The 21,871-nt window shown below is 43.6% G+C and overlaps 1 protein-coding gene across 1 annotated transcript in view; it reads left to right on the top strand.

Moving 5' to 3' along the window:
* Positions 1 to 6,336: 6,336 nt before the first annotated feature.
* Positions 6,337 to 21,871, top strand: part of POLR1E (polymerase (RNA) I polypeptide E, 53kDa) — a 21,024-nt gene continuing 5,489 nt past the window's right edge. Inside the window, exons 1-10 of the mRNA XM_006863124.1 lie at positions 6,337 to 6,417; positions 6,922 to 7,025; positions 8,209 to 8,285; positions 10,047 to 10,132; positions 13,197 to 13,255; positions 13,938 to 14,082; positions 16,703 to 16,810; positions 19,389 to 19,485; positions 19,932 to 20,065; positions 20,587 to 20,668. Of these exons, the coding sequence (XP_006863186.1) occupies positions 6,342 to 6,417; positions 6,922 to 7,025; positions 8,209 to 8,285; positions 10,047 to 10,132; positions 13,197 to 13,255; positions 13,938 to 14,082; positions 16,703 to 16,810; positions 19,389 to 19,485; positions 19,932 to 20,065; positions 20,587 to 20,668 (968 nt within the window). The 5' untranslated portion in view covers positions 6,337 to 6,341. The remainder of the gene's footprint in view (positions 6,418 to 6,921; positions 7,026 to 8,208; positions 8,286 to 10,046; positions 10,133 to 13,196; positions 13,256 to 13,937; positions 14,083 to 16,702; positions 16,811 to 19,388; positions 19,486 to 19,931; positions 20,066 to 20,586; positions 20,669 to 21,871) is intronic.

The raw sequence follows: 21,871 nt of genomic DNA on the forward strand, positions 1-21,871 counted from the left end.
AGACTGAAGAAGTTGGTAGAATTCTTCAATTTCAATATTCCTGGGTTTAGTGGTTGGTGTGTAACTTTAAACAATAGTAGTATTAATTGGTCTTTCTTACAGGTATATGGATATTATACTATCATATGATAATATTGTTCTTTAAGATAGATCTTGAAATGTTATTTTTGATAACAAATGCAACACCATTCCTCTTGAATTTGTTGTTTCCAATATAGTAAACCATATGATTATCTGATTCAAAATAACCTATACCAGTCCATTTCAGCTCACTAATTCCTAAGATATCCATCTTTATATGTTCCATTTCATTTTGACAACTTCCAGTTTTCCTAGACTCATACTTCATTCACTCCATGTTCTGATTACTAAAGGTTGTTAAACATGGCTGTTCCTTCTCATTTTGAGTTGTGGCCCTATCAGCAAATGAAGGTCCTGAAAACTTTACTTCATTCTTGTCATTACTTTGAGGAAGCAGCTCTTTTCCAGTCGTTTTTTGAATGGCTTCCAACTTGAGGAACACTTTATCTGCCAATATTATGCTTCTAGTCATAATGTTTTAACGTTATGGTAATATATCTGATAACGTCCCCACTGCTATTCATAAGGTTTTCAGTGGCTAAACATTCAGACGTAGTTTCCCTCTCCTTCTTCCTAGTCTGTCTGAGTCTGGAAGCTTCACTGAAACCTGTCCACCATGGGTAACCCTGCTGGCATTTAAAATACCAGTGGTGTAGTTTCCAGTGTTATAATCATATGCAAACCACCACAGTATGACAGACAGTTATACTGCTGTACTTTGATAACTTAAAAATATAATAAATGTTAGGAAATATTAAAATATACGAACAGAATGAATCTAACTAGATTTCATTTAGTAGACTCGGAAACTTTGTTTCCAAAATTTTACAGAAGATATGGCCTTTGTTGTTGTTAAGTGCTGTCAAGTCAGTTTCAACTCATAGTGACCCTGAGGAGCTGCTGGTGAATTCAAACATCCAACCTTGCGGTTCAAACCCACCTTGCAGTCTAATGCTTATCCTACAGTGCCACACGAGGACTCCAGATTACGGTCTGGTGGTGGTGGTGGTTGTGGTGTGCCGAGCAACCTTGTATAGGGTTTCTGAGGCTTAAATCTCTACAGGAACAGAAAGCCTTATCTTTCTCCTGTGGAACACCTGGTAATTTTGAACTGCTGAACTTGAGTTTAGCAGCCCTACTGGTAACTGCTACACTACCAGAGCTCCTTAGGATATGGTCGAGCAAAAGCAAAATCAAGACTTGTACTGTATTGTTAACCCCAAATGCATTGCCTGAGCAGTATGTTTTCCTGGATACATTCAGATTTCCTTCAGAGAGGTAGAGCATATAGAAGAAAGAAAGTGATGGATGGTGCCTCTCTTTCTGTGCTGCTCAACTTAGCACTGGGGTTTGGGTCAGTGTGGAACGTCATCATGTGAGAAGGATCCAGATGTATTGGTGGGTGTGTGTCCTGCAGAGTTGACTACAATGAAGAGTCTAGAAACTTTAGTGTATGAGGAATAGCTAAAGTAGGCAGGAAAGTAACAGACTTTTGAAGTATTTAGGTCTTAGAGCAGGGGAGTTGATCATGTTCTGATTGACCCTAGAGAGAAGAACTGGGACTATAGTAGGAAGCCTGTAAAGGAAGATTTTAGCTCCGTGAAAGGTAAAACCTGCCCAAAGTGAAAAATTGGATTTATAAGGTCTGAGTTGTTCATGTACACAAGTGTGCAAACAAAGTCTGCATCTGGGATATGAAAGAAGTCAAAGGAAAGATAGAAAGGAGAACAGGAGAGTGATACAAGCATAGAAAAGGAGAGGGGGAAATAGAGGCAGAGGAGAAAGGAAGGAGGAGGAAAAACACGCAGAAAGAGACGAAGTTTTGAGGCAAAAATGTGAGCTGAGATACCAGATAGGGATCCTACTTGCCTTTTCAAGTCTTCATTAGCGATATCCTGAAGTACCAGCAGATGGCGATATTACTCCAGCAAAAGAGGACGCTGCCTGCCCCCACCCACCCCACCCCATTCTCAAAACTTAACTTTTCTTCCGAAAAATGATACCAAAAAAGAACCCCTGAAGTGTGAGTTGCAAGTTAAATTTGCAAACAAACATTCTTACAGAATATTGCCTGTATTCCTGATTCTAAGTTATGGATTGGGATCTACTCATTGGCAGCAGATTGGGTTTGGTTTATTCATTTAGAGGGGAGTCCTGGTGTGGTGCTGCAGGTCCACAAAGTCAGTTTGAACCACAAGGTCGGCGGTTCAAACCCACTAGCAGCTCCTCGGAAACTGACTCGAGAGCACTCAACAACTCACCTAGAGGACCTTACTATGTAATTTTTTTGCATTTGAGGCCACTGGCTTGTAGGCTTGTAGTGCTCTCTCCATTCTGCCTCATCCCAGATACGTATATATACACGTATTAAGTGCTGTCGATTCCGACCCATAGCGACCCTATATAGGGTTTCCGAGGAACAGCTGGTGAGCTTGAACCACCAACCTTGCAGTTCAAACGGCTTTGTAGTCTGGAGCATTAACCCACAGTGCCACACCAGTACTATATATATATATATATATATATATACAATAGCACCAAAATATACATATTTTGTTGTTGTTTTCATATACATATACATATACATATACATATATGAAGGAGCTCTGGTAGCTTAGCAGTTCCGAATCAGGCTGCTAACCACAAGGTCAGCAGTTCGAAACTACCAGCTGTTCTGCGGGAGAAAGATGAGGCTTTCTGCTCCCGTAAAGATTTACAGCCTCGGAAACCCTTTGCAGGGTCACTATGAGTCAGAACTGACTTTACGTTACTTAACAACAACATACATATATGGAGAAGCTCTGGTAGCATAGTGGTTACGAGTTGGGCTGCTAACCTAAAGGTCAGCAGTTCAAAACTACCAGCCATTCCATGAGAGACAGGTGACTAAAGACTAGGAAACTCTGTACAGGGTCTCTATGAGTCGAAAACAACTCCATGGTACACCATGACCAATGGACTTCTGACATGGCATTACGGGTTAATGCACTGGAAAGTGGTTTGAACTGCAACGTCAGCGGTACAAGCTCACCAGCCTTTCCTCAGAAATCCTATACAGGGTGGCTCTGAATTGGAACTGACTCAATGACACTTAATAACAACAACAACGGACTCCTGGTGTGGCGCTGTAGGATAGGCACTGTAATTCGAACCTACCAGCTACTCCTTGGAAACCCTACATATATGTATATATATATATATATATTCCTCAAATTATTTTTATTGTTTTAGTCTTTGTTGTTGTTGTTGTTAAGTGCCATCAAGTGGGCTCCGATTCATAGCAGACTCGGAATGAAATAATGCCCAATCCTTCCCTGTCCTCACAACTGTTGTTACCCTTGAGTCCTGTGATGTTGCCACTGTGCCAATCTATCTCATTGGGGGGGTCTTCCTCTTTTTCGCTGACCCTCCACTTTAGAAAGCATGATATTCTTCTCCAGGGATTGGTCCCTCCTGATGACATGTTCAAAGTATAAAACATGAAGTCTCTCCATCCTAAGTTCTAAGGAACATTCTGGATATCTGTCTTCAAACACATATTGTTCTTTTGACAGCTCATGTTTTGTTTTTCTTTGTGAGTTTATATTGTGAATCGAGTGAAGGTTTACAGAGCAGATCAGCAGTGTTACATTCAGCAAGTCATATACTTTGCTTCATTACAATGATTGCAATCTCCTTCACGTACCAACTGTTAAATTAACAGTATTTATCTCTATTCACTTTAAGGAGCTCTGATAGCATAATGATTGTGAGTCGGGCTGCTAACCTCAATGTCAGTCGTTCCGCAGGAGAAAGACGAGGCTTTTTGCTGCCGTAAAGATTTACAGCCTCGGAAACCCTGTACAGGGTCACCATGAGTCAGAACCCACTCCATGGCACACCACCAACCACCACCATCTCTATTCACTCTAACTCTTTCACTCCTTCCCATGCCTCCACTACCTTCACCTTTCCTCTGCTAACCTCCCTCTTGTTGCATATTGCCTGTCACCCATGTGAATTTGTGTCTATTCTCTAGCCCATGAATAAATTTCCCTCCTCCTGTAACAAGAATTGATTGATTCTTTTATGAAGAAAACCTTTTCTTAACTTTTTACAACATTGGTCTCATACAATATTTGTCCTTTTGTGATAGACTAATTTCACTCAGCATAATGTCCTCCAGGTTTATCCATGTTGTGAGGTGTTTCGCAGATACATCGTTATCCTTCAATGTTGCATAGTATTCCACTGTGTGTATGTACCAAAATTTGTTTAATTGTTCTTCTGTTGATGGGTTTTTAGGCTGTCTCTTTTTGATGTGTCTCTTGTAGACAACTTGTTAGAGTATCCTATTTTCTTATCCATTTTGCTTTCTTTATCTCTTGACTGGTGTATTTAGCCCATTTACATTCAGTGTAGCTATAGATAGGTATGAATTGATTGCTGTCATTTTGCTGTGTGTGTGTGTGTGTGGTTGGTTTGTGTGTGTGTATGTGCTGCTGCTGCGGGTGTCTTTTAATTTTGTTTGTGGGGTTTCTTTTCTGTTGTTGTTAATGTTTACCAACTCTTTCTAATTGTCCCTATTAAAAAAATTTTTTTGATGTGCAGGTGTATTATTTTTCTTTGAGGTTACTTAGTAGTTAATTTTTTCCCCTGCTCAAAATAGCCTTTTTTATCTTGAAATTTACTGGACTTCCTAGCCATTAGGAAGATCTGTATCAACACTGTTGCCTCTGTTTTACTTATTAAAGCTGACTTCATTATAAATTGACATCTAGTTCCTTTTTTCAGCCTGTAGGTTTGTTTTAAATACTTTCATATCTGGATTGAGTTCTGAGGAGTGTTGTCATGTATGGGAATCTCAGTTGTCTGCTGTTGTTGTTGCTTAGTCCAAAAAACAACCTTTAGTATTTTTTGTCAAATTGGTCTGGTCATTACAAATTCCTTTAATTTCAGCTGCTCCTTGGGAACCCTGTACAGGGTCACTAAGAGTTCTGCCAAATATGCATAATCTGAAACAAATTATTTGGAAGCATTAGACAAAACTAGATTGAGGGACATTTTATAAATAACCGACCTTTAATCATTAAAATGGAAGGAGCTCTGGTAGCATAGTGGTTACGAATCGGGCTGTGAACCGCAAGGTCAGCAGTTCGAAACTACCAGCTGTTCCGCGGGAGAAAGATGAGGCTTTCTGCTCCCGTAAAGATTTACAGCCTCGGAAACCCTGTACAGGGTCGCTATGAGTCGGAACCGACTCCATGGCACATAACAAAAACAACAATCATTAAAATGGTGTGGTGCTGTAGGATGAGCACTGGATTGTGAACCTGTGGGTCGGCAGTTCAAACCCACTAGCTGCTCCTCGGAAACCCTGTACAGGGTCGCTATGAGTTGGAATCCACTTGACAGTTTGTAACAACAATCCTTAAAATGGCCAAAGTTCCGAAAATCAAAGAACTGTTTCAGATTGTGAGAGACAAAATAGCAGTGTCGCCTAAATGCAACCTGTAATTCTGGATACGATCCCTTGGAATGAATGGTTAATTTAAATGAGGTGTCAGGGTTAATGCGCTGGACTGCAAAGCCGTTTGAACTGCAAGGTCGGCGGTTCAAGCTCACCAGCTGCTCCTCGGAAACCCTATACAGGGTCGCTATGGGTTGGAACCGACTCGACGGCACTTCACAACAATCCATCAGATCTGCCTCGCCTCTAAAACACAACCGAGAATTCCCTGCCCAAATGGATCTGAGCATGTTCACCTCTCCACTGATCCTGCCTCCGAGTAGATTGGGCCACAGGTGTGTGCAATCCCAGATCTTGGGGGAGCTGCCACATTTAGTCGAAGATCGAGGAGTTCCAGTAAGAGGATTCGAACATACCTTTCAGGTGTTCAGGAAGAAATATTTGTCAAGGTACGAGAGAGATATTATACACTATCTAGACCGGTTTGAGCAAACACGAAGGGTAGACTGAAACTACAGGATTTTGGGAAACAGACCCTAAAACCAAAAAACCTGAACTTTGCGGCGGAGACCACGCTTCTCTGCGCGGAAGGGCGGGAAAAGAGTGGCTGGGGAGGGGCGGTGCCCCGTCAACGCTCAGGGCGGAGCCTGTAAGGGGCGGTGTCTGGTTGGGACGGAAACACGCTCCGACTCTGCGCGCGCAGGGTGGTGCCTCACGAGGGCACGCCTCTTCCTGGCAGACCCTTTCTCGCTCTTCTTCGGCGTGTGAACTGGCTATCTCGGTCTTGTGTTGTGGTGACTAGAGGAGCGAGATGGCGCCTGAGGTGCTGCCAAGTGCGAGGTGGTTGTACTGTGGCGAGCCCGAGGAGAGTCAGAAAGCTGTGCTGGGTAAGGACTGCGGAGTTGGAGCAGAGTTCCTCCGACCCCCTTGCGTCTCTCGGTACCTCTCCTGTATCCCGCCCCCCTCCCGTATTTACTGCTTGGGGCTTGTCTGAGGCTTCTCAGTCTTTCGGCACCTTTCTGTCACCACCGAACAGCTGCATGACGCCACCCCAGCCGCCCCCTCCCCAGGGCTGTGTCTAGGACCTTGTTATCCCCAAATCCACCATGTCTTCTATCTGCCCGTCCCTTTTTCTCCCCTGGGTTAGAGAGTCCTTTTGTCTTTCTAGATCTGTACTGAGCCTCAGTCACTTCTGTCCCCTCACGCATACCCTCCTGTTAATCACATCCCCTAGACTCCCCTTACCTTCCTAACTGGGGCAGGGCCTCCTTCAGTCCTTTAGATCAGGACTTGGGCTCCCTCACCATCCCCATTCTTCCAACAGCCATTTCCTCTCCACATACACGGTGGGTCCCTCTGTTCTTATCCCATTCTCTACTGCAATCTTGCAGTCCAGTTCTCCAATGGGAAGCTGCAGAATCCAAGCAACATGCGCTTTACCTTGTACAAGAGTCAAGACTCCACAAACCCCAGGAAGAGGAGTCAGCGGATCTTGGTATGTTGTAGGCTGTCTCCACTCTGCAGACCTGGTAGTGTGAGTGTCTGTGGGGGGAAAGAGGGGCAGCAAATGGACCTTTAAAGAACTTCACTGACACCCCCTTTCCCAGCTAGTGTGGGAACAGGCTTGGCCAAACAGGTTTGGTACTTTTGAAGAAGTGATGGCTGTTCATTCAGTTGTTCATTCAGCAAGCACGTGTCCTTATTTATGGTTGTAAGCTGCTGGGATACAGTCACATCAGACCTGGCCCACTCTGAGGGAGCACATACTGTAGAGCAGGGATTCTCAACCTCAGCACTATTGACATTTTGGACAAGATAAGCCTTCTTGTGGGCAGCTATCCTGAGCATTATAGGCTATTTAGCAGCATCCTTGGTCTCTACCCACTAGATGCCTCTAGCACTCTGTCTCCCACTCCCATGTGACAACCAAATATTGTCAAATATTTCCAAATATCAGTGGGGTAGGGTGGGGGTGTTGAGAGCCTCTGCTGTGGAGGGAAAGGTGAGAACTCAGACAAATAGCTAAAGCTCAGGGTGTGAAGGAGGAAGAGTACAGCAGAGAGTGAGCTCAGAAAGGGGAAAGCACTCTGTTTCCAGGATGCCTTCTTGGAGGAGGGCACATTGGAACGGAGCTCTGAAGGATAGGCTAAGGGGAGGCTGGCAGGTGAAGTTTGGTATTCCAGATGAAGAGGATAGCAAGGACAAATGCTTGGCTGTGATTACAGAGAGAATTGGCTATTTCCATGGTCTTGAAATATACAAAGAGGAGTCATAGGAATTGTGAACAAAAAGAAAAAGGTTCAAGGGGAGCTTGGACTTCAGGCTAAGGAGGTTCTGCAGAATCACTGTGTTGCATGCCTACATATGTGTATATGGAGCCTTTCCCCCAAGTTTTTTGATGCAACTTTCCCAAGAACTTTTTTTAGTACCAGTTTAAACCCAGAAACCTTGGGGGCTTCCCTCTCAAAACGCCTTTTGCCCTTCCTGCATGGGTACCCCAGGAAGCAAATTCAGCTAGAGAGACAGTGGGGCTGAGTCACCTCCCAGTGGCCTCCTACTTCTGATTCACTGTAGTTCTGTACGCTCAAGCTTTTGCGAATGAACAAACAGGAGACACAGTGATTCACTTTGTACCTTTCAACATTGGTCATAAATGGAGTATGTTCCCTTCTGTTTAGGCAGCAGAGACAGACAGACTTTCCTATGTGGGGAACAATTTTGGGACTGGAGCCCTGAAATGCAACGCTTTGTGCAGGTAGTGTTGGGATGGGACCTCATAAAGGGCGATGGGGAGGGAGGACATGGTACCGCTGGCACAGTTGTTCTCAGTCTTTGTTGCAGGAGCACTGAGAGGAGTCTCGGGAGGTTTACCAAGTCTCTGGGTTCCCAGGCTCAGGAGTTTTTGTACCAGCCTGTAGATAGATAGTACTGAAAAGGAAGGCTGACATTTAAACATTTGTTTAAAATCCTTAAACCTTGTTAATTTGTTGTTGTTGTTAAGTGCCGTCGAGTTGATTCCAACCCATAGCCACCCTGCATAGGGTTTCTGAGGATGAGCTGATGAGCTTGAACCTTCAACTTTGCAGTTCAAACAGCTTTACAGTCTGGCGCATTAACCCACAGTATTCAAAGTTGGAATGTATATTTAATAGATCAGAGCTTGCTTGATGTTTGCCTTGGAATTAACTACAAGAAAAGGATCTCATGGTGTTGAAGTCTGGTAAAAAGGAGCCCAGGGCTTCCAACTGGCTCTGTGCTGGCTCTCTGAGTGACTCTGAGGAAATCTGCCTTTCACTGATGCCATTTTTTCTCTTTGTACAATGAAGACTGTCCAGCCTAAGTAGACTATGAATCTCAGGGACTGGCATAAGGCAGATGGGGCCCTGTAATGGTACCCAACAGTGAACCACAAACGGTCCTATCAGTGCCTTCACTAGACCACATTCTGATAGAAGTCAGATTAATAGACATACAGATAGTTCAAAGTACTAATACACTGCATCCCCTCACAAAGATTCTCTAATTCAGACCAGTCTTCTTTCCATAATCAGTAAGTTTTTTCTTTTCTTTTGCCTCCATAATATTTATATGTGCAGTAAATTGTAGTGTAATTTTAGATTCTTATACCTAAAACCGAGTTCGGGTGTGGTGTTGTAGGATAAGTACTGGATTACTAACCACAAGGTCAGCAGTTCACACTCACCAGATGCTCCTCAGAAACTATACAGGGTCGCTATGAGTTGGAACTAACTCGACAGCTCTTAACAATAACAAAAACCTTATTAGTGTGGTCACCTAATTTTTTGTGACCAATAAACCCTGGACTGCAAACCACAGGGTCACTGGTTCAAGCCCACTAACTGTTCTTTAGGATTACCATGAAACTTTCTGTTCCTGCAGAGAAGCAACTCACTGGTACTACAACAGTGCAGAAAATTGTTGCTGAAAGAAAATATTTTTATTTATGGGCAAGTAATGCACTCCATAGGAGCCCCGGTGGTGCTCACAAGGTCAACAGTTCAAACCCATCAGCTGCTCTGAGGGAGAAAGATGAGGCTTTCTGCTCCCATAAAGATTGATAGCCTTGGAAATCCTGTAAAGGGTCACTGTAAATTGGAATTGACTTGATGGCAGTGAGATTTTTGAGTTTGGTACATTCTTTAGGTGTATTGGAGCAGAAAGAATATCCCCTAAACCAAAGCCACTGCTTTCCAATTGATTCCAAATCATAGTGATGCTGTAGGACAGACTCGAACTGCCCTGTAGGGCTTCCCAAGGCTCTAAAGCGTTAGAGAAGCAGACTGTCAACAGCGTTCTTCCTTGGGAGCAGCTCATAGGTTCAAATCGCTGACCCATTTGCTTGGCAGCTGAGCGTTTAGCCACTGTTCCACCAGGTTTCTAGAATGAAGCTTGAGAGCCTTTAAAGAGGAAAAAGGAAGTTTATAAGCAATTTAAAAAAAACAAAAAAATCTTTTGAATAATCCATTGCTGGTGGTATTATTCCCTCTTTCTGCAGGCACTTTGTGGGAATCTTGAACAAGACCTCTGGCCAAATGGAAGTATATGATGCTGAAATGTTCAACATGCATCCACTGTTTTCTGGTACGTCCTTGTCTTAAAGGCGCACAGAAGATGGTATGCAGAGTTTGGGTTTACTGAATGTGTTTTTGAATTTTTTATTTTCGAAGCACAATTAGTATGTGTTTTTAAAAGGATGCCTTTCTACCAGTTTATTTGAAAAAGTTTTGAAGATTTTTTTTGTTGTTGTTCAGCAAATATTTGTTGATGCCGTACTACATAGCAGGCACTGATGTAAGCACTATGGGTATAGCCGTAACAAGACAGATACAATCCTTCCCCCACAGTGTGTAGACTTGAGATGAGAAACTAAACTTTAAGTTATAACACTGATATCCAGTTGATTTGCATTGAAGGTCTTTATTTTTTATTAGGTGGGGTGGAAGGTTTTAGAATCTCTTGTAGGTGATGGAAGTTGTTTATAAAGTCTCCACACTAATTTCATTAGGCATTTTATGGCTGTTGTCTGTTTTTATTTGCTGTTGTCTCCCGAATCTATTGGGAGAAATTGCATTGCCTCAGTCTTGTGTCATCTTGAATGCTCAGGAGTAGTGTGGGATCTTCAGAAATGATAAATAAGAGAGTCAGATTCAGGGGTTCTCCTGTTCCCTAAATCTCAAAACTGAGGTCCCTAGTGATGCCCTTAAGTACGAGAACCGTCGGGGAGGAGGCTGTAGGAAAAGGAAAGACGGGACTGTGTTAGAGTCATTGTTAGAAGCTGTCTGACTGATGCTTTCTTCAGATACATTGCATTGTTCTGAAGCAGTGGTTTTATCCCTTTTGAAGATCTGATAATGACCTGAACCTCTTCCCAGAGCGATGAGATTTTATATACCATTTAAAAGAGCTCTTGAGTCCCACAGTCAGCCTGTGAATTCCCATAGTCAGTCTCTAGTTTAAGAACTCTGCTTGGCACAGGTTACTTTTACTTGTGTGGATAATTTCCACGTTTAAATCAGCCTCCCAAAACATTTCTAAATTTCAAGGAGACAAGGAAAATTGTTAATTTGATTAAATTTTTATTTTTGTATGTAAAATCTTTTTAGATACTGGTGTATTCTCTTACTCTCACAATCCCCAGGTTACAAAGGAAGCCTGTTCCTAACTATATCTTTAAGAATTTGTAGATCAGTGCTTGCTTCAGCAGCACATAGACTAAAATTTGAACGATATAGAGATAACTATGGCCCCTGTGCAAGGATGACACATAAATTCTTGAAGTGTTCCATAATTTTATAAAAGGTAACCAAAAAAATTGTAGGTCAGTAGCAACAGGTGCATATAGTTCTTATTTAGCCTTACTTTAGTGCAAGAACTGTCTGTATATGTGTGTACTCCAAGAGAAAGACTGACAGTCTGCTTCTGTAAAGATTTATAGCCTGGGAAGCCCTATGGGGCAGTTCTACTCTCTCCTGTAGGGTTCCTTTGAGTGGGAACGGGCTCGATGACAATGGATTCATAAGCTAACTGCAAGGTTAGCAGTTCAAATCTCCCAGCAGCTCCTTAGGAGAAAGATGACGCTTTCTGCTGTCATAAAGATTTACAGTCTTGGAAACCCTGTACAGGGTCACTATGAGTCAGAACTGACTCGATGGCACATAACCACCAAAACTTTACAGGCTTGGAAACAGTATTCAGGGGGTCGCCATGAGTTGGAATCAACTCGATGGCAGTGGGTATGTGTGTACAGACAGTCCTCGGCCTACGAAGGAGTTCTCTTCCTAAGTCTATCTTTAAGTAGTATTTGTATGTAAGTCAGTACCGGTTGGGGATAGTTTGTATTTCACATCAGTTAATCAAATGTTTGTGGATGAATATGATATATAGTGTACTTTTCTGTGCATAAAAAAACGTTAAAGAACACTTCTAGTTACAGGAAAAAACATTATTAACATAATAATACAATGATAATGTTTTGATGCACAGTTGCAAAGAAGCATTTGTTATGAACCATATATATACCTCGAATTGGTAGGTTCATAACTCCAGGGTGTATGTAGGATGTTTGTACCCCTGGACTGCCTGTGTATAGGAGCTAGGATTTAAACTCAGGCAAGGTCACTCCACGGTAGCACGGTGGCTCATATGGTAAGCACTGGACTGCAAACCACAAGGTCCGTGGTGTGAGCCCGCCAGCCACTCCTCAGGAGAGATATTAGGCTTCTACTCCCACAAAGATTTTTAAAAGACTTGGAAACCCAATACAGGGTGGCTGTGAGCCAGAACTGACTTGACGGCACGTAACAACAACAAAGGCCACTCCAGAGCTTGTATTCTTTTTCTTATATATGCCCTGAAAAGGTTTCATCTCAGTGATTGTAATCTCCTCAGTTACCATCATCTGCCCCACTTCATTGTGTTTCGTGTTTCCATTCCTCCTCCTTGCCCAGTCTTTCCAAACTTTGTCCTTAGGTAAATGTCGCCCTTTTGATCTCAAAGAGTTGACCATCCTGTGGTATGCGTACTTTACTAGTGTTGTTGTTCTCCCTGTAGACCTGTCTGTTGCCAGGCTGCAGATTGGACCAGACAAAGGTTAACCAAGCGCCACAGTCAGAGCTGTGTTCTTGTTTACTAGACTATGTTGCCCGTTATCTGAGTATTTTGTGAGAGATTGGATAGCTTCATGTAATTAATAGATAGAAAAGTCCAAACTAGTTGCCATCCAGTCTGTTCTGACTCACGGTGACCACCTTATGCCTGGTTTTAGATGTTTAAAACCTTTCACAGCAAAGAGTTGAACACTTCGTTTCTAATCACATCTCTGCCACAACTCCATGAACGGATCTGGGGCAAATCTTTGCATCTGGAGACCTCATTTTCCATAACTTCTAAAATGATGACGTTGGACCAGATGATCCCTCATTTGACTCCTTAATTTATTCTCCAAATTATCAGTATGTGTACTAAAATTATATGCCAAAGATTCACAGTACAATGTTGTCTTCGGCTATGGGAAGTCCTACAGTAAAAAAGCTTGTTTTTCATAGATAAGTTGCTAACAGATGATTAGTAAACACTGTCACTATTTGTAGATCTCACAGATTGCTTTTTTCTGCCCCCTGCTTTTGTTTGTTTTGTGTTCTGGTAGATGAATCAATTGACAGTGATCTGGCATCGCAGAGTCAGACCAAAACCTACAGAGAAAAGGTAAGTGTGACAGAACTAAGGTGTGTGACCTCAAGCAAGTTCCCTCTAGGCTGTGGCTTTCTCTTGCAGCCTGTGGTTCTCTGGATGGTGTCTAACTGCTGTGGCCTCCTCAGCCTCACACAGAGCCATCCCCACATCTGAGGCAGTTGTGTGCCAATATTAGAACTGGTCCTCAGTGCTGACATAGTTGTGACGTAACACTTGTTTTTAGGATTTATCTGAAATCTCAAAATATATTGGTTGTAGCTTGGAAACTTTCACAATGAAACAAAGTAAACCTGAGGGTTTTCAGTGTAGAAGGGTCCCCCAGAAGTCATGTCACCCTAGGTTGGTCAGTGGACACTGTAGTCTGCTTGGATCCAGTCCTGTATTGAGGAGTGACGTGAGGCTCCCTCAGACTCGGGGGAGGAGTGTTGTCATCTACCAGCAGTGACTGTTATGGCTGTCAGATGGGAGACGGGTCAGCTCTGCCACAGGCATGCTGACTCAGTTATGGTCAAGTTTTGGCATTTTATAGATGTTGTTAATGATAGCCCTTTACAGTTTATAAAGCAAGGACTTCAGATCTATTACTAGCACCACCTCATTCACAGGTGAGGAAATGAAGGTTCAGAGAGGCTGAGCATTTCCTTGTCACACAGTGCCAGGCCTGCCCTAGTAGCTAAGTTTGTCTCTCGCACAGATGGATTCTTGTATTGAAGCCTTCGGGACCACCAAGCAGAAGCGAGCTCTGAACTCCAGGAGAATGAACAGAGTTGGCAATGAATCTTTGACTCTTGCTGTAGCCAAAGCCGCAGAGAATATCATTGATACAAAGGGGGTGACTGGTAAGTATCTGGGAGTTGGAGTAAGAGTATGCCCATAAAAACAGCTCTCTTTTGAGATCCTCTACAGAGGGAATGATGGGAGTTAGAGACTGGATTCCTTCCTGCATCTTGCTGGGGGCCTTCTCAGAACAGACTGGAAGTAGTAAACACCAGAGATGGTGCTGCCGTCAGCAAGCTTACAGACAATTTGACAAGATATGCATGTGAATGTATATGTGCACTCCTGTGTTCTGGGTGTCAGGGCTGCAGTCTGCAGGGCCCAGTGTGGCCCAGAGGAGGGAGGAGGCCGCAGGGAAGTTGGGGTCAGAAACAGCCTTGATGTGATGATGATTGAATTGGGCCACTGGCGACAGCTGCTCTCCAGATCCTTTCCTGGTCTCTGGTATTGAAGAGTTTGATTATGATATATCTTGGTGATTGTCTTTTGGGGTCTATCCTGTTTGGAGTTTGTTCAGCTTCTTCAGTGCATTTCTTCCCATCTTTCATGATGTTAGGGAATATTCGGCCAACAACTCTTTGAAAATGGTCTGTTCTTTTGTGTGTGTGTGTGTGTGTGTGTGTTTCTTCTGGAATTTCTCTTACACATAAATTATTTCTCTTGATGGTGTCCCACAGAATTCTTTGGATTTTTTTTTGTTCTTTTTTCAAAGCAGATGAATACTGAGATACTTGTCTTTAATATTTGGTCTTCCGTTGATTCAGTTCTACTTCTTTGCCGTTTCAATGTATTACTTATTTCTGAAATCTTAACATTAATCTTCTGGATTTCAATTTGCTGTTTTTGTATGGTTTCTGATTTTTTGTTGATTTTTGTCAGTTCTTGTAATGCTTCCCTGGAATTCTGGTCAAGTTTTTTCTGTTCTCCTGGCTTTCATCTGCAACTTTCTTAACTCTCTCAATCCATTGAAGGTACTTAAGTGTCATTCTTTGAAATTCCTTATCAAGTAGTTCTGGTACCATTTCTGGTGTTATATTTTGTGACTGTATTTTGGTCACTTGTTTGAGCCACTCTCTTGTTTCTTCATGTAAGCTGAGATTGTATGTTGTCTCTGAGACATTGTGGGGTCATTGTATTTATATTTAACTGATGATTGCTTGCTGATGTGTTCTTAGGCCCTCACCACCTGTCTCTTGGTGGGTGTGACACAGACTGGAAGTGTAAGCGCAGTTTTCTGTGTAACAGTGTTCAGGGTGGGTTTGTCTGATGTCGACAGGCATTACAGGAGTGGGTAGAGCTTAAGTGTAAGCATGGGGGTGGCTGGGCCATATAGTCATAATTGTCTCCCCCAAACAGACAACAGCAATAAAATATCTAATGAGGTGAAATTCACGAATCTCTAGACCTGGGATGGGGGGTGGGGGTAGGGTAGTATTCTCACTGCCCAACCCCAGGCAGAGCAGAGGCTGTGCTGGATGGGGTTCTTCTGGCCATCAGGAGGGTGCAGAGAACAAAGGACAACTGTGAACCCCCTTTGCTACCTGTGGCCTGTACCTCCAGGCTGCTGTATGATTGACAGTCACCTGCAAAAGCTCAAGTTGGCTTCTCTGTGCCTGACAGTCTCTAGCCGCTCCTGCTCAGCTTCCTGGCTCCCTCGGCACTAAAACCATGTCTCTGGCCTTTCCTATGAAGCTTAGGGTCCCAGATTCACTGTCTGGATCTGTTTCACTTGGTCTCCTGTGTCCTTATTGCAGATGACTGCTCAGGGCATCTGTCTACTTTACCATCTTACTTCAGAAGCCCCTAACTTTTACTCTCTTTCTGTTTCCCACTCCATCTTTTTTTTTTTTTTTAATTATTGTTTTATTGTGAATTATGTGATAGTTTACATGGCAGAACATTAGTTTTATATTCATCCTATCTTATATCGTTTCATTGCCATGGTTATAATCCCCTACATGCATCATCAACCAACCAAAGGGTATACCCTGCAAGCCTGCCCCCCCCCCCCGGTCATCAGCACACAGCCCCTCTTCCTCTCTGGGTCTACCAGCTGCTCCATCTCTCCACATTATGTCTCTGCCTCCATCTCTGGCATCATTGCTTCTCTGGGTAGGGTTTCCATTCCACCTTTTATATACATATTTCTTACCAGGTTTATTTTTGTGAGGTAGTTATGCATAGTCTTATATTCTGACTCTCCCCTTTCCCCTCCATTTAATAGCACAAAGGAACTTCAGAAAGTTTGTGGGGGGAAAGAAAACTTTGCAGAAAAATGGAATTAAAACATAATGGTAATTTTTAAACTTTTGAAGCCTCCTTGTATGTGGAGAAATTTTCTGGAAGTTAAACCGTTAAAGGCAATTTTGAATCTCCCTCATTTCTAGCTTCTCTCATATTATAAGTATTTATTAGTATGTCTGTGTGTCCCAGCTACACTGCAGGTGACTTGAGTAGGGGGGCGTGCTCTGCCCTTCCCACAGTGCTTGGTAGTGTTTGTTTCATGAGTGAACGTGGTAGTCCTGAGCAGTCAGCCTGATGGGAGGTTGAGTCAGGTTGGTCGCAACATTCAGACTAGTGTTTCTGGGCCACTTGTGACTTCGGGTGCATAGGTAGCAGAGTGTTAGGGAACCTGAAGCCACACAGGGTAATACTAACACTGATCCATCCTCTTTTGGGAAGCTCTGGTCAATGATGCCCTCCATGATGACTTGCCAGATGACTCCCTCTACCTGCCTCCCTGCTACGCGGATGCAGCCAAGCCTGAAGATGTGTATAAATTTGAAGACAGTATCCTTTTTGCAGTAGAAAAGCTGCTTCGTTTCTCAAGTTGGGATGTTCTCACAGGAATGGCACAGCCAAGCTCTGTGAGTGGCTATGCCCCTTCAATACTCATAAAGGCGACATGCAAACCTTTGCAGTGGCTCCAGTGTAGGTGGAGGTCAGCTTGGCTTCCACACTAGATGAGGGCCCTGCTCAGTCCCAACCCCAACCCCCTCTACCTATTTCTCAGCAAGGTGCCAAGTGCCCCCTCCCTAAATACTCAAATTGTGACTTGAGTTTGCCAGTGCCCAGAATCTAGAGCAGACTCATTTTTTTTAAAAGGAAGATTTGGAGCATAGAACTTCATTTCTCAGGGGCCTGCTGAGAAAATGCCTGTAGTAGCAGAAAACCCTGGGCATGCATACAGAGCCTCTCTGCAAGTTGTTCACCTGATAGCAGTTACCTTGTTGGCTCTTTAGCAGGTATCAACACCGTCTCTGCCTTGAAATAAACAAGTCACACATTGCACAGAGCCTCCTGTCAAAACAGACTTCCTTGAAAGTGTAAGATTATGATCCTGTTCTTTTCATTCACATACCATCCTTGTGACAATTCAGTCCTTTCTTTCTTGCTGTTGGGACAGGAAACCCTCAGTGTCCTCCTTATGTTAATTTCTCTTATATTTAAGGCGACTCCTAGGGTGGTGCTGTAGGATCATTACTGGGCTGTGAACCACAAGGTCGGCAGTTCAAACCCACCAGCTGCTTCTCAGAAACCCTACACAGGGTTGCTGTGAGTCGGAACCAACTCGAAGGTACTTAACAACAACAATACTTATGGGCAGTTTTCTTTTAAGATCCCAGGTGTAGTCCTTATTTCATGACACAGCTCACTGTGTTGGTTGGGGAGAGTTTTAAGCTCACTTTAATTGCTTCAGAGTCTCTGCCTTTACCAGTTTAACAGTTTGACCAGTAGTAACATAATGGTCTCTCTATGTTACTCTTGCTGTTGACAAAACACTTTTGCAAAACATTTTGCAATTGTTTGCTCCTCCCCTAATGATCCCAAATGGCAGCAGGGCAGCGATTCCTCCCCTGCCCCCGCTTTGTGCAGCAGTTCTGTTTTTTTTAAAAAACAGCTTGATGAGTTAGTTGCATACAGAGTTCACTCACTCTATCTGTTTAAAATCTGTTTATAGGCTGTGCACTGGAGATCACTGCATGTAGTTTCAGAGCATTTTCTCCCCATGGGGAGAACCCCCAGGCCCATTAGCTGTCACTTCATCCCCACCACCACTTTCAGCCCCTGGTAGCTACTTGTATCTTTTTATCCACTTGTATGTGCACGTGTGGGTTTTCACTTTTTGGCTATTATGAATGATACTGCTATGGACATTAATATGCCAGTTTTTGTGTGGACTTAATGCTTTCATATCTTTTGTGTGTATACCTGGTAATTAAATTGTTGTGTCGCGACTCCATATGATGAGCCGTGGACTGTGAACCACAAGGTTAGTGGTTCAAGCCTACCAGCCACTTGCGGGAGAAAAATGGGCTTTCTGCTTGCACAAAGATACAAAAAACCTTGGAAACCTGATGCAGGGTTCCTGTGAGTCGGAACTGACTTGACTGTACTTAACAACAACACTATAGTAGCTCTACATTCAGTCCTTTGAGAAACTGCCAGACTAATTTCAAAAGCACCTGCTATTTTACATTTTCACCTGCAATGCACAAGGGCCGCAGTTCCACATCCTCACCAACACTTGTTATTGTGGGTGTCTTTTACCATAGCCATCCTAGCAGTGTGAAGTGGTGGTTTGTTATGGTTTGAGTGTACAGTTCTCTGAGGGCTGGTGACTTGGAGCATTTTCAGTAGCTTATTAGCCATGTGTATACTTTGGAGAATTATCTTCTTTCCTTTTAGTAGACGAGGAGCTGGCTCTGAGGGCAGAGAAGTGACTTTCCCCTGGCTTCAGAGCTCAGTAACTGTCCAAGGGCTCGAAGCAGTTCCACCGCAGCTGTGACAGCGCCCTTTGTTCTTTCCCGCTACATCCAGCCATTTCACATGCTGGTATCTTCTCTTGTGTAAACAACGGTAGTTTGGATGGACTCACTGGAGGTAGATAGTCTTCGGCAGAATATTGAAGAACTTGAGTTGACAGCCTAGGACTAGCTTAGAGAATGTTGTGCTCATGAGAGAGGTGGCTCGGGGGCTGCCGCGGCCCATGTGGTGCTGAGCATGTACTGTGGCATCAGGTAAACTGGGCTTTAAGCTCTGTCACTTACCAGCTGTGTAGCCCGGGACAAATACCTTAATCTGCACACCTGTGCTTTCTCAATTGATACAATATGGCTGGGCAGTCTCCTCTTGCCTCCTTAATGGGTTGCTTGTGAAGCTTAAATTAGATTGGCTATGAAAACTCTGTGAACTGTAACTATAAGGAAGTAGAATTTGTCTCAGGAACAGGACTACCTCAACAGCAGACAGTTGACTGTATATAAAAAAAAAGAGAAAAACAAAACTGGTGAAATCATTACGGACTGGGGAATGAGCTAGTGGATGTTTCCATTTTGGTTGAATTGGATTCTTAACCTGCACCTAGTTCTTTCCCCTGTGGAGTATGACGCTCTTAAAAGCCCATCTGAAACCTTCAGGAACGTCACCTCAGAAGAAATACTGAAGATGATTGAAGAAAACAGGTAAAAACCCCATATGGGCAGGCGGAGGTCCTGGGAGAGAACAGTAGTCAGTTGTGAGAGGGGACCTTTGGTGTCTGTGAGGAGGCATGCCTCTTCAGCATTTTGAACACACATGAACCAGTATTTCCTTGAAGGTTTGGGCCTCCAAGACTGTTAAGTGGCATTCAAGGGAGGGAGTTGGTCTTGAGTGTAGAACCTGGAGTTGCTCAGGAAGATGGTGAGTTGGGGCAGGAACCAGAACTGATCTAAGTAGTTACAGCAGAGACTGCGTGGCTCACAAGTCTTGACACATTTCCTGCCCCATCTCTCTGGCACCTGCGCTGAGCCTTCTAGGAGTGATGACCCTCATCGATTGGTGCATGTGTGTCAGCTGTGAGGGGCCTGCCAGTCTTTGAGGGAGCCTGTCTTAGCCTGACACATTCCTCCCTTCCCCTTCCTTGTTTTAGTCACTGCTCCTCTGTCATTGAAGCATTGAAGTCCTTGCCATCAAACGAGGAGAGCAGAGACCGCCAGGCCCGATGTATTTGGTTCTTGGACACCCTCATCAAATTTCGAGCTCAGAAAGTGATTAAGCGGAAAAGTAAGTCCATGATGGACCTTTTATTCTAGCTGTTTTTCAGTCCATTTTTTGCTTATAAATATTAGATCAGCTCTAAGGAGAGAAGAAAGTGGACTTGTCTGCCGATATCCTGAGTTAACTGGGCAGCAGTGAGATTCCTTGTAGCACCATTGACGTGCTACCCGAGCATGCCAGACTCCTCCTCCTTCGGCCTCTCTACTTCCTCATCTGAAACCGAGTCCGTTGTTGTTGCTAAGTGCTATTGAGTCGGTACTGACTCATGGTGACTTGTGTCTTTATGCCTCATTTAGGTGTCTCTTTCTTGTCCCCAGGCCATTACAAACATTCCTCATGGATATATGGTCTGCAGGCTAAAGTACTCTGGAGCAAATCCTCAATTTAAAGTGGCTGTCCTGTTATTCTCTAACCATAATCCTGTGTCATTACAGTGGCCCTGCTGTTGATCTCTTCTCCCAGCTCATGGATGAGGTGTGGCCTGGGGATTTTAAAAGAAAATTATTAATCTCAACCCTGTGTTATAGGTGCCCTGGGACCTGGAGTTCCGCACATCATCAACACCAAACTCCTGAAGCAGTTTACTTGCTTGACCTACAACAACGGCAGGTCAGGAACATTGATTTCTGAGTTTCTGTGAAGGAGAAGTAGGTTAGGGACAAGCAGTGGGGCTGGGGAGTAGGGGCTTGGTTTCAATTCCATGTCCACAGAATTTTGCAGTGTGAAGGGAGCACTGTCGTCTGAAAGGGTTCTGGGATTGAGTCTGTTGTTGCTGTAAGGTGCCATCGAGTCAGTACCAACTCATAGCGACCCTATGTACGACAGAACGAAACACTGCCCGGTCCTGGGCCAACCTCACTATTATTGCCACACTTGAGCCCATTAATGCTGCCGTTTTGCCAATCCATCTTGCTGGGAGGCTTCTTTTTCTCTGACCCTCCACCTTACCAAACATGATATCCTTTTCAGTGACTGGTCCCTTCTGACAGTATGTCCGAAGTATGAGAGATGAAGTTTGGCCATCTTGGCTTCCAAAGAGCACTCTGGCTGCACTTCATCCAACATAGATCTGTTGGTTCTTTTGGCAGCCCATGGCACTTTCGATATTCTCCAACACGATAATTCAAAAACATCAATTCTTCTATGGTCTTCATTATTCACTGTCCAACTTTCGCATGCATATGAGGTTATTGAAAATATGGCTTAGGTCAGGCGCACCTTAGTCCTCAAGTTGACATCTTTGCTCTTCAACACTTTCAAAAGGTCTTGTGCAGCAGATTTGCCTAATGCAATACGTCGTCTGATCTCTGGACTACTACTTCCATGAGTGTTGATAGTTGATCCAAGAAGAATGAAGTCCTTGACAACTTCAGTGTTTTCTCTGTTGATAAGAATATTGTTTATTGGTCCAGTTGTTTATTGGTGAGGATTTTTGTTTTCTTTACATTGAGATGTAATCCATACTGAAGATTTGTGCTCTTTGATCATCATCAGTAAATGTTTTAAGTCCTCTTCACTTTCAGCAAGCAAGGCTGTATCATTGGCATATCACAGGTTGTTAATGGGTCATCCTCCAATCCTGATGCCACGTTTTCCTTCATAGAACCCAGCTTCTGGGCTCATTTGCTCATCCGAAAGGGCCTAAGGAATGCCTGTTGTGTGGAAAGCAGCCTGGCTGGCTGTTAAAGGCAGGCGCATGCGATGACTTTTTTTTTTTTTTTTTTAATTTAAGGTTTTTATTGTGGATTGAGTGAAAGTTTACAGGGCATATCATCAGTTTTACATTCAACAAATCATATACCTTGTTTCATT

The sequence above is a fragment of the Chrysochloris asiatica genome, unplaced genomic scaffold (genome assembly GCF_000296735.1).
Source record: "Chrysochloris asiatica unplaced genomic scaffold, ChrAsi1.0 scaffold00053, whole genome shotgun sequence".
In the NCBI taxonomy this organism is placed as follows: Eukaryota; Metazoa; Chordata; class Mammalia; order Afrosoricida; family Chrysochloridae; genus Chrysochloris; species Chrysochloris asiatica.